The sequence below is a fragment of the Triticum dicoccoides genome, chromosome 3A (genome assembly GCF_002162155.2).
Source record: "Triticum dicoccoides isolate Atlit2015 ecotype Zavitan chromosome 3A, WEW_v2.0, whole genome shotgun sequence".
NCBI lineage: Eukaryota > Viridiplantae > Streptophyta > Magnoliopsida > Poales > Poaceae > Triticum > Triticum dicoccoides.
The window spans coordinates 541,084,991-541,097,774 of NC_041384.1; the positions used below are offsets into that span (position 1 = coordinate 541,084,991).

Below are 12,784 nucleotides of genomic sequence, written 5' to 3' on the forward strand. Positions count from 1 at the left end.
CCCGTATTCAATTTCCTTTGTCCAGCGGTATTGTACTTGCCCGAGATTCGATCGTCCGTATCCCGATACCTTGTTCAATCTCATTACCGGCAAGTCTCTTTACTCATTCCATAACACATCATCCCGTGATCAACTCCTTTGTCACATTGTGCACATTATGATGATGTCCTACCGAGTGGGCCGAGAGATACCTCTCCGTTACACGGAGTGACAAATCCCAGTCTCGATTCGTACCAACCCAACAGACACTATCGGAGATACCTGTAGTGAACCTTTATAGCCACCCAGTGACGTTGTGACGTTTGGCACACCCAAAGCACTCCTACGGTATCCGAGAGTTGCACAATCTCGTGGTTTAAGGAAATGATACTTGATATTAGAAAAGCTTTAGCAAACGAACTACACGATCTTGTGCTAGGCTTAGGATTGGGTCTTGTCCATCACATCATTCTCCTAATGATGTGACCCCGTTATCAACGACATCCAATGTCCATGGTCAGGAAACTGTAACCATCTATTGATCAACGAGCTAGTCAACTAGATGCTTACTAGGGACATGGTGTTGTCTATGTATCCACATATGTATCTGAGTTTCCTATCAATACAATTCTAGCATGGATAATAAACGATTATCATGAACAAGGAAATATAATAATAACCAATTTATTATTGCCTCTAGGGCATATTTCCAACAATCATATCATCATAGTGCTTAGCCGAAGCTCTGCGCCGGTAACTTCATCATCACCGTCGTCACGTCATCGTGCTGACATAACTCTCCCTTGTCCTCAACTGGATCAAAAGCTCGAGGGACATCATTGTGCTGAACGTGTGCTGAACACGAAGGTGCCGTACGTTCGGTACTTGGATCGGTTCGATCGTGAAGACGTTCGACTACATCAACCACGTTACTAAACGCTTCCGCTTTCGGTCTACGAGGGTACGTGGACACACTCTCCCGTCTCATTGCTATGCATCTCCTAAATAGATCTTATGTGATTGTAGGTAAAAAATTTAAAATATTGCGTTCCCAACACTGTCATAGCTAGACCCAACCAGTGACCCTAGATCATAGGCTTTCAACCGAAATAAAGTCATATCAACTTCATGCAATGTCTTTTCAACAAAGGAATACCGCGTGAGCTGTGAGGTTCAACCAATAAAGGTCTGGTTCTAGAGTTTTCACATCTATAACTCAACACTTTGCACTTAAAAAGCACCACATGGCGTATATCGTCATGTGTTACCACCACATGTCAATCCATCAGTGCACAACGACACATGTGCACAATCCAAGGCAGAATTTGACAGTGTGCAGATGCAACAACATTCTACCATATTCCATGCCGCCGATGTAGAAATGCATTGATTAGGTAATTCCTAAGCACTTCTGCACCTAGTAATTATCCTCTTTGCCATGTCATTTTTTTCGTTAAGAAACACAGTACAAATGTCGACGCTCATAACACACACGCACACTCACCACTTGAATGTGCACGCGCACATCATACCTTTATGAGCACCACAAGAGACTGACTTGGTAGATTTTGAGATTGATGAATTTATCACGGACCATCCTAGTCGATGGGCAGATCATACCACTTAAAGAATAACGTCAGAAAAGTCTGAAATAAATACGAAAAACATGCAAGCACTCGTGCCAAATCTAAGGGTTTTTTTTTTTGGAGAGAAAATCTAAGGCTTAAAGCCAAGGAGACCGATTCCACCTCAAGGGACCTATGTGTCCAAGCTATCCATTTAGTTCATGTTTGCAATGTCATTTTGTCACTTGGATATTGTAGCTAGTTTGATAGTTTCACCCTAGCAAAAAGATTGATTGGTTTCTTTAATTTATTTTGTGTAAGAACATAGTCACTTGGTTGCAGCAGCTCACAGGCTGGCACACTTGGCCATGGGCGGTCCTCATCTTGCTTCCACACTAAGTGACAGCATGATGACCCTCCTCCTAGAGATTCGCAGCAACCCTCCCTCTTGCGGCTGATCAATCAGTTGAGAGAACAGATGGAAACAAATTGAACTGAACAACTAATCTCAGCCTGAGACTTTCAAGGTTTCAGTGCTCCCAGTTCGAGCGCCCAAGGGTGCAGTGAATCCAATGGTAGCCTGTGGCGGTGAACCGGTGATGAAACAAGCTAAGCATAGATGCAGGTGGCTTGCAAGAGCTGTTAAGTTCAACCTACGTTCGTAGTAGGACGCAGCGCAGTGTAGCGTACACATGCATGCATGGTACGTATCTTAAATTCCAACCCACGCACTGTACGATGCGTCACGTGTGCACCAGCCGCTAGCATGCTCCCGTACCCGGTGATGCAACAACCGAGCTACCGTTTGTACCACCGATAGTCCGATACCATCAACCAGTACGTAGTGAGTAGTACTGATCCAAAGCAGACGAGAGAGCGTGAATCGACCGCCGGCGAGACACACAGGTTCAGGGAGCCAAGAGAGGGGGGCTCACGGGAGCACCGGTACCTACGTCGGCGATCACATGATGGCCGGGCCGGGACCGCGCGGGGGCGGGCGACCGACAGGCGTGACGAGCGCTTTAAACCACCTCTCGTTTTCATGCGATCCATCCATGCGACCATGCCCGGCCTCGCCGACCGACCCAGCAAACTCCTTGAATCCATTTAGTAGGAGTACTGTAGTTGAATTCATCCATACGCTACCTCGACCACTTTAGAACGTTACGGATATCGCAAGAGTTTACTCTCGTACGTACGTGTTGCACCGGTGTCCACTGTACGCCTGTAGCACCGAATTGAAACATGAGCCCAATGTGTAGGTATACCGCCATCTTCAACAGTACAACTTCTTTATTGGATCCGACAGTACGCGGTACGCTGGACGAGAGCGTCTACAAGACGTTTTCGATCTCAGTCGTCTCTCCCTGCCGACCGACGGTGTGGAGTGTGGACCGGGGGCAGGTGTATTCCACTGGCGTCACTAATCAATCACCATGTACCGTTGGTCACTAATAAGTGCTAGTAGCTGCCAAGTTTTAGATGATGCCCATGTGACCATTTCCGTTGTATTCACACATCTCATCTCAGCAAACTCCTCGGCACACCTCTGCGGGCAGGTCACCGGTCAACACCTATTGAAAGCACATCCACACTAGACCGGAGCTGTTGACCATGGAACCATGCAAGGTGCAAGCCGCCCTCCTCGCCGTGAAACGCTACAAACGCAGACTAATCATAGTTGGTTCTAGTCTTCTTCCTTCAGTCACGGAGGCGCGAGTGTATCTCCGCGGAAGGGCTCCTTGTGTCCATATCCTTTCCCTGTCGTTCTCGCTCCGGTTCGGCTGTCGGAGACAGCGACTTGCTTAGGCGTGGTCCGTATGCGGACGACGACGACGACATTGTAGCTAACCAGTGATAACAGAAAATCAATGCGACAACACACAACACCACAGCTGCTGAGCCGTAGAGTGGTTTAGACGTTGTAATTTCAACAGTGATGGCATGAGAGCCATCTCCAATAATCGTAGTACTACTGCGTGACATGCAGGCTGTACCCTGGCCATGGAATTTCCCTCCCCCTCCTTCCATCCGCTTCTGCTCTCCGCCGAGGCGTTAGGCGTGCAACAGTACCCCTGCAGCGTGCAGTTGAGGCATGTACGCTTGTCTGATGCCCCGCTGGCCCAGGTCCCATGTGGCGCCAGCGCCACAGGAACATGCCATGGATGCGTGCCATAGAGAATCATCTCGTAATTTAACGAGCCCAGACCGTCACTAAAAGTTATCGAAAATGAATTCTTGCATTGTTTTGCTCGAAGAAGAGCGTAGGATAGAAGTGAAAATTCGCAGTGAAAAAGTAGAATGTGCAAACAGTAGAAAAATGCAAATTATTAGGCGACCGAGCCCTGCTCCATCAGATCATCAGATAATAAACAAACCAAGGGGGAGAGCCGACCAGATTCCTACTCAATTCACACACACACGCGCGCGCGCGCGTAGGCGCCTGGAGTGGCAACCCGTGCCTGCCTGCTTCATACAGTAACTTGGCCTCCGATCCGCTCACGTCTGAACACCAAGCACAGTAGGAGAATTTATAAGTACAAAAACAAACAGGGCAGGGCAGCCATGGATGCGTTTGCCGAGTAGAGTAGCCGTCGAACACTGGACTAGAGCCGATGGTGCTGGCATCACCTTTTTAGGCAGATCGCGCAGACTTTTTCCTCCCCAGTCCCCACGGCACCGTCGTTTGACGCGAGCACCCACCACGCACGCACCCGTGTCACCATCCCTCGCCGCACGCGCACCATTACACTAGAGCGAGTAGCAAATAGCACGCCGCACCGCCGCCCCACCGCGACCCGTCACTCCGCACTCGTGGTGGAGTGGAGAGCGTGGCTGGCGGCGGGCCTGCCTCTTCCTCTTCCTCTTCCTAGCGGCACTAGTAGGAGTAGCCGGTAAACCCGCACCTAAACCGCAGTCTCCCATCGCCACACCCCGCGGCTCGGCACGGGCACGGCACAGATCTTCCCACTCCACCCCGCCGGGTCGCGCGCGGCGGCCGAAGCACGCGAGCGAGCGAGCCCTTTCCGGCCGCCTACGCCTCGGGGGCGGACGCGCGCGGATCGCGTCATGGCGGAGGCGGGCAAGCGGGTCGACCTGGCCGCGCCGCTGCGCTCGGCGCGCCTGCCCTACCACAAGGCCGACCTCGACTCCGGCCCCGTCCGCCACCCCGGCGCCGTGCCCTTCGTCTGGGAGCACAGCCCCGGCCAGCCCAAGAGCGTCCGCACCCGCCGCCCGCCTCCGCCCTCGCCCTCGCAGCCGCGGCCGGAGGAGAGCGGCGCCACCCGCTACCACGACGCCCTGGGCGAGCGCGAGCGCGATCGCGCACTGCCAAACGGCGCCGCCCCCGCCCCCGCCCCCGCCCCCGCCCCTGCCGTGCCCCGAACTGGCGCCGCGGAGCGTGAGGCGGAGAGGGCGGAGGTCGAGCCGAGGAAGGAAGCCACGACGCCGGACGTGCTCTCCGTGGCCGATGTGCTGCGGAAGGAGGAGGAGGAGGACGCCGGCGATGACGAGGAGAGGTTCTCGGACGCGCTGGACACGCTCTCCCGCACAGAGTCCTTCACCGTGAACTGCAGTGTCAGCGGTCTCAGCGGTCTCAGCGGCGTGCCGGACCGCCCGGCCGGTGCGACCGCCAGCGCCGCCGAGCCCGGCGCCCGCGGCTTCATGATGGATCGCTTCCTGCCGGCCGCGCAGGCGGTGGCCGTGGGCTCCCCGCAGTACACCTTCCGCAAGGCCAGTGCAGCTGGCTCCACCGGCAACTCTGCCCGCGAGCATGCGCATGCCGCTGCGGCCAATTGGAGGATGGGCAGCGATGATGATCGCGTCAGGAGGACGCCGGTCCAGCTCCCTTACCAGAATCTTCCTCCCAATTATTTGTCTTGCAACTATCCCAGACGCGATGAGCATGGGGAGGAGGAGGTGGAAGAAGATGATGATGACTTCGACGTACATAGTACCCGAGGTTTTGCATCCAAGGGGTGTGGTTTGCTCCCTGGATTGTGTGTAAAAACCTCCTTGTTACTACTTAATCCAATGCCTATGATGAAGGGTGGCAAGGCAAGTCGAGCAGGGAGAGGTAGGGGATTGGCATCCAAAGGCAGGGGCCAGAAAGCACCGAGCCCTCTTGCCCGGAGCTCACAACGTAAGAATCTTGGCTGTGATTCTAATGGGGTAAGCAGATGCACACAACAATGCTTCACGAATTCAGAGTTTTATGAGTGATAGTTCTAAACATCTCAGTCTTATTTACACTGCAGCAATACTGGGAGGAAGTTTATAAGCACAAGCTGGAACAAAAGTACATTAACCAAGGAGAGGATAGGAGGAGCAAGCTGACAAGTGAGTCGAACCATCTGACATTCTGGAGTGACTCTCAAACTGGCGATGGGTCTTCACCATTCCGCCACTCCATAGGTGGTGGCATGTCTCCCTACCGCCGCGACGTTGCCTTATCACCATCACATAAAGCAAATGGGTCATTTGAAGTAAGAGATAAAGATGAGAAAATGAGTAGAAGCAATGGCTCTAGCTCACTTGGAATAGACCATGATCATGGCTCGTTGCTTGGATCAGATCACAGTAGTTTGAAGGGATCAAGCTCCATGAGCTCAGGGGTCGATAGAACATTGCATGAAGATTCAATGGATCATCGTTCAGGTATTGATTCAGAGACTAGCCAGTTGACTGTGGTACTGGATCCAAAGGCATCTTTGAATTCAGGGTGTGATGTTCAACATGGTGGACGGCAGATAGTCAGAAGTAACAGCATAGTGGAAGCTCAAGACAATGATACATTGACAGAAAAGATTGCCAAAGTACCGGAATCCGCTTCATTAATACCTTCCGGAAATGCAGGATCAGTAACACTGGATGATAGAAAAAGTCATGATAGTAGTCAGGATGTTCCAATACATTCAGAAGATAATATCGCTGTCAAGAAGGAAAGCATGCCTTTGCAATTTCTAATGCCGCTACCTGTCCCGAAGTCGCCTTCAGATTCCTGGCTTTCTCGCAGTTTGCCATCTGTGAAGAATAAACCACCTCCTCCATCTTTTCTTGGAATCCAAGTACAGTCGAGGAAACAAGCTCCGTGGGTCTCGGCACATCCAAAGGAGAATGATCTTAAACCTCCCAGGCCACGCCAAATAAGATTTGCAGATGTAATACATAACTTCACTCTGTTCTGCCTATGTTTCTGTTCATCTTACTTCTCAGAGCCATTACTGACTTTTTATTTGCCTGCTTATTTAGGTGGTGGAGAGGCCTTATTATTTGGATACTGAGATATGATATCTTCCCTTGAGACCAGTATATATTCATGATATGATTCCTGGGGGGGACATCAGTCCTATATCTGCGACTGCCAGCGCCCAATGGTTAGGCATAGAGGTGCCCTGTTTTGCTGTTGTAGTGATGGCTGGGTACCACTTACCAGCGGTCCAGCATGTTGGTAAATTCGATGCGCATGCCTGTTTGCATACTATTTGCTTTATGTTGCCCAAGGTATGTTGGTAGTGGTTTAGCTCTGTTGCAAATCGTATTTCTATACAGGATTGCTTCTGTTTGCTTCATCTTACTGTCCATAAAATATGTAATACTGTTTACTCTGTAAAAACGTTGAGTTGATCTTCAGTTGTATCATAGGATGCAATTCCAATATAAGTCAGCCTTTTGCTTCCAAGACATTTCCTGTGCAATGTAAATAGCATCTCTCTGGTGATGCATGCCTTGCTAGTTTCCAGTAATACTGGCATTACCTACTAGAACGGCATATAAGTGCCTTATCTGGTTTTGTGTAGATAAAAAGACTTCGTCATGTCATAGCCTTTTTCTTGTATTTTTCAAAACAAGTTTACTCAGTGTATGTCATGTCTAGCAATTACATCTGTCATGTTTTTGTTGGTGATTGGTTTTGAGATGGAAAATATATATCACATTTTTTGTCACCATAATGTATATAGCACAACTCGCATGCAGAAAGCCTGGAAACTGTGAGCTTCAGATGTGCTCTACAAAACAGCCTATAAGTTTGGTGTATGATCTAAGTTCTCAAGTACAGTAAGACATAGGATTCTCATAACGAAGTGGTAATCCACATATGCACTCTTGTTTTGCGTTGACTTGGTACATTCTGTTTATCGAAGTGGTTATCCACTCAATCTTTCTTGTTTGATTTTATTTGGTGCATTATGTCTCTCCGTTATTTTACGGGGAAGTATTGGCACTGAACTGATTATTATTGAACGAGTGATTCAACAAGGACACTGCCGATGCTATTTTCTTGTGGCTATTAAGCATCAAAAGCCTTTGCTGCTCTTGATTCAAATGCGCGTAGAGAGCAGATATATACTACCTCCGTAAACTAATATAAGAGCATTTAGAATACTAAAGTAGTAATCTAAACACTCTTATATTAGTTTACAGAGGAAGTACTATGTATTCTGAGCTGGTACTGCAAAAATGGACCTGTATGTGTTAAAAAAGGAAAGACTGATTTATTCAGATACTATGGCCGCGTTCGGATTCCCTCTGCTCCGCGGTTCCGCGCCGGAGCGGAGCGGCAATCCAGGTATAATTTTCAGAGTTGACTAAAGGCCGCTCCGCGCGCTCCGCTCCGCGGAGGACTGCCGAACAGGCGCTATATATATTCCTTATTTGCACTGCAAAAATGGACCCTATGTGCAAAAAAGGGGGACTGATTTTGTTAATCATATTTTGTATGTTTATAAAGTTCATGTACTCTATGTGCAACAGCGGGCACGGCGGTTTCCTTTCAGGAAGGAGATGGACAAATCAAAACTTCTCTGAAATCGGGTTTTATGGTTTTAAGATCCAAACTAACCTCTCTGCTTCTATGATCTAGTCACTAGAATTTCTATGACTCTGATAGTTAAGACTAGATTTTTACGATTTGCGATCTTATCATCAGAGCTTTGATCCGATTTTGATTCTAATAGTTAAGATTCTACGATTTGCGATCTTATCATCAGAGCTTTGATCCAGAATCACAGTGATACAGCATGACGTGCTCCTCTGTTTTGGGTACACCACACACTCCACGGCCTTCATCCGGCAGAGCCACAGCCACCCAACCCAGCTGACACCATCAAAATCGCGGTTACGGGTCTGTTCATTCATCCCGCACCCCACCTACACGCAGACGCAGCTCTCGGCCGCCGCCGCCACCAGGGCAATGGAGCCCGAGCCCGACCGCGGCGTCTCCCTCCTCTCCCCCGCCCCAAGCCCTAGCCACCAACCCAGCCTCCGGGCGGCCAAGTCCACGGCCTTCAAGCGCGAGGAGCGCCGCAAGCACAAGGAGCAGAAGCGGGAGCGCAAGCGGCAGGAGAACCTCGCCCTCGCGCTCGCGCAGTGGGAGCCCCTCGGCGCCCCACCCCGCCCGGCCGCCACCCCCACTCCCGGCGAGCCACTCGACGACAAGCCCTGGCCGTGTGACCCGCCATCTCCCGCGGACGCCGCGCCCTCCGCCGCCTGGGGCTGGGGCCCTCCGGCGGAGCCCTCCGCCGACAGGGGCTGGGGCCTTCCAGCGGAACCGCCGGCGCAGCCGCCGGTCGCGGCAAGGTGCCCCCAGGCCGACGCGGTGAGGGCGTGCCGCGCGTTGTTTGAAGAGCACGCCGATAACGACGACGACGGCGACGAGGAGGGGGAGGAAGAGGAAGGCGATGTGGCCCGGTTCTTCGACGAGCTGCTGGAGAAAGACGCGGACCTTAGGGGGTTCTACCAGGTGGAGCGGGAGACGGGGCGGTTCCTGTGCCTGGTGTGCGAGGGGGTCGGCGCCAGGGCGGGGAAGCGGTTCCCCGGCTGCGCCGCCCTGGTGCAGCACGCCGGCTCGGTCGCCCGGACCAAGAGGAGGCTCGCTCACCGCGCCTTCGCCGACGCCCTCGGCCGCCTGCTCGGCTGGGGCGCGGGCCGGACCACCCCTGTTCCGGTAAACATGTTACCTGGTTCCTGTCAAAATGTTGCTTAGTACTACCATGTCTAATTGTCTATCACATTGCTGAATTTTCTGTTGCAATCGTACGAAATGCAGGCTGATTGCGACAACGATGGCGCTATTGATCAAGCTGAGCACTTGGATTCTTCTGAATGTGCAGAAATGGAGGTGGCCTAATTTATCTCATCGTGCTAACTTAGAGATTCTTTCTTGGTCAGAAAGCTTGGAAATACATGTGATTTGGTTTGATGTATCGATAACCTGGATGCTCATTGTCAACATCTGTGCGTAATATGCTCTGGTAACCTTGATGCTTGTGTTTAACATCTCAAGCCGGATCTAAAAGTTTCTGATTTGCAATGCATTGTATTTCAGTTGTTGATTCCTGGTGTGTATTGATCTTGAGTTTGAAGGAAACGAGTCTAACTACTGAGAATTACTTATATGCAGTAGTATTTTTCTGAACCTATGGTTGGAGGCCATTGTCTCCTTATCCTGAAAACAAATTCAGAAATCACAACAGCTGTCCGAAGTATGAATATTCCAAACACATATCTACCTTATTTCATAGTACATACAGGGCAATCTACAATGATGTGGTGACACAGCTTAAGATAGTAAACATACCACCTCCTGATAAAGAAAACTTTAAGATTCATATCAGTGTCTTGTTAGAATTGATTTTTCTTTTGTTGATTTTATCTTTTTCAAATGGCCATATATACTCCCTCTAGAACCTTTTATAACAGGGCTTTTAGTCAAAAAACGTCTTATAAAGAAGTTATAGAGGGAACGAGCTCGGGATGCTGAGTTTCTCTGCCTCCTGTGATCTATTGAGCCAACATGAACATCATTGGTATTGTCATTATCATTATCACTACGCATATGTTCATCATCAAATTGTGTCTCAGCATACGGAATAGAAATATCATTATGATTCTCAATAGTTTTTTCTGTAACAGGTTCATCAGAAGTATGCAAAGTTTTATTCCTACTCTTTTTTTTCTTCTTGTTAAGTGAACTAGGTGCACTATCATTAACTCTCGAGAGTCTTGTTCAATTAATTATCTCAATATTTTTTTTTGAGAGTACGCCAATAACGTACCTTAGCTTTATAGAAGAGAGAAGTATGATTACAAGATTGCCGACCGATGTGCGAACACAGAGGATGGGGTACAACACACCCAACTCCGACACCAGGCTATCCTAGATTAACTCCTCACAAAACGTTGTAAGCCTCCTACTCCTACACCAGCCTGCCTCCACTCGGCAATCTCTTCCAGAATCCTAAATGGTAACACACTCGCTGTCGTCTGCTCGCTCATCCTGTTGAAAACCCTAGCGTTCCTTTGCTTTCAGAGAGCCCAGGCCACCGCTGTCACCAGCGTGTCAAAACCTCCACGGTCCTGCCCTCTGAATCTCCTCCGCTCTGCCAGCCACCACTCTTTGAACACGTTCGACTCCCCCGGATCCTGCACCTCAATCGCAATGAGACTAAACACCTTGTGCCACACGTCCCGCGCGTATGTGCAATTTACCAAGATGTGATCCACGTTGTCTTCTGCCTGCAAGCACGTGTAACACGCCGACGGTTGATCCTGTAAACCATGTCTTGCTCTCCTGTTCGACGTCCATATTCTGTGCTGCAGGGCAAGCCAGACGAACAATTTGCATTTGAGTGGTGCCCAGCTCCTCCAGTTGCACTTAGCCATTGGTGATCGAGCTAGCTCCGAACAGAGATAGTCATAGACCGATTTAGCCGTGTATGTGCCTCACGGTGATCTCGGCCAAGTGAAACTATCCGACAGTGACGGGTCTCGGTCCACCGTACTAATTGCATGGCAAAGGTGCATGTACTGCATTAGGGCGGTGAAGGATGTGTTATGCTCGAAATCATGCACCCAACTGCCCTCATCTAAGGCTTGACGCACCGTACATCTATTTGTCGTCCTAGTCGGGACGGTGGCTACTATCAGTGGCGCAATCTCCACAACCGCCACTCCATGGATCCACTTATCTTTCCAAAAGAGCACCTTGTCGCCCGAACCCACTTTTATACTGACCAGCGCATCAAACACCTCTCTCGCCTCCTCGTCTGGTGTCATGGGTAGCCCTTGCCACGGTCTTTGAGCATCTGTCCTCTTGAGCTATTCCCACCGGACTCGAAGCGCCATCACTTGCCACTTTAGGTTTTTTATACCTAATCCACCGCAAGCTTTTGGCTGACAGATTTTATCCCAAGGCACTAGGCATTGCCCATTATTGCACTTGTCTTTGCCCGCCTAGAAGAACGACCTCATCCATTTATTCATGTCCTCAAGCACCCACTCCGGCGCCTCCGTCACCATAAGATGATGAACGGGGCGTGCCGCCACTACCGACTGCACCAGAATAAGTCGACCAGGTCTCCGGATCAGCCCTCTTTGCCATGCTGGTATGAAGTGTCTTACTTTATCCAGCATTGGTTGCCACTTTGCTCTTGTCAGACTCTTGATCGCCGGTTGCAATCCCAGGTATCAGCAGGGGAACTCTGAGATGTCGCATTGCAGCATTCCAGCAACTCTGGCCCTATCCTCCTCACTCCCTCGTATGAGCACAGCCGTGGATTTGTGGTAGTTCACTCTAAGACCCGATGCTTCGCCAAAAGCTTTGAGGATCTCGGTAATAGCAGCCAGGTCGAGCTCTGCGGGCCTGGTGAACATGGCAACATCGTCGGCATAAATGGACAGCCTTTGTGTTGTCGTGATTCTGGCAAAAGAGGAAAGCACTCCCATCTCCGTGGCCTTATGCACAAGGGCCGAAAGGGCCTCCATGGCTATCACAAAAGGCAAGGGTGAAATCGGACCCCCCTGTCTCAGGCCGCAAGCATGTATGATCTTCCTCCCTGGCGACCCGTTGACAACCACCTTGGTGTTGGTTGTATGTAATAGCACCACCATCCAATCTAACCACTTTTGGCTGAATCCTTTTGCTCTCAACACCTCGAAATGGAATGGCCAGGAAAGAGAATCGAACGCACGTGATATGTCCAGCTTGATGAAGACACCTGGTGTTCTTCTCGCGTGAATTTTCCTTGCTACTTGGCGCACCAAAAGGAAGTTGTCGTGGAGCTGCCGTCCCTTGATGAAGGCTGATTGATTCATCTCGACAAGCTCGTGCATTTGCAAGCGAAGCCGATTGGCAAGAACCTTGGCAAAAAGCTTTGGAATGCTGTGAATTAGGCTGATCGGTCTGAAGTCTCCAATTTCTTCTACCTCCGCTCTCTTTGGGATGAGAATTATGTTGGCCT

At 50.2% G+C, this 12,784-nt stretch overlaps 2 protein-coding genes across 2 annotated transcripts; both read left to right on the forward strand.

Annotated features, from left to right (window-relative positions):
• Positions 1 to 4,151: 4,151 nt before the first annotated feature.
• LOC119269052 lies at positions 4,152 to 7,175 on the forward strand. The gene is made up of 3 exons (XM_037550799.1): positions 4,152 to 5,714; positions 5,801 to 6,703; positions 6,795 to 7,175. The coding sequence occupies exons 1-3, from the start codon at positions 4,614 to 4,616 to the stop codon at positions 6,831 to 6,833; spliced, it is 2,043 nt and encodes a 680-aa protein (XP_037406696.1). The 5' UTR covers positions 4,152 to 4,613; the 3' UTR covers positions 6,834 to 7,175.
• Positions 7,176 to 7,344: 169 nt separating this feature from the next.
• Positions 7,345 to 9,924, forward strand: LOC119269053. Its single transcript, XM_037550800.1, has 2 exons — positions 7,345 to 9,489; positions 9,592 to 9,924. The coding sequence occupies exons 1-2, from the start codon at positions 8,737 to 8,739 to the stop codon at positions 9,670 to 9,672; spliced, it is 834 nt and encodes a 277-aa protein (XP_037406697.1). The 5' UTR covers positions 7,345 to 8,736; the 3' UTR covers positions 9,673 to 9,924.
• The last annotated feature ends 2,860 nt before the right edge of the window (positions 9,925 to 12,784 follow it).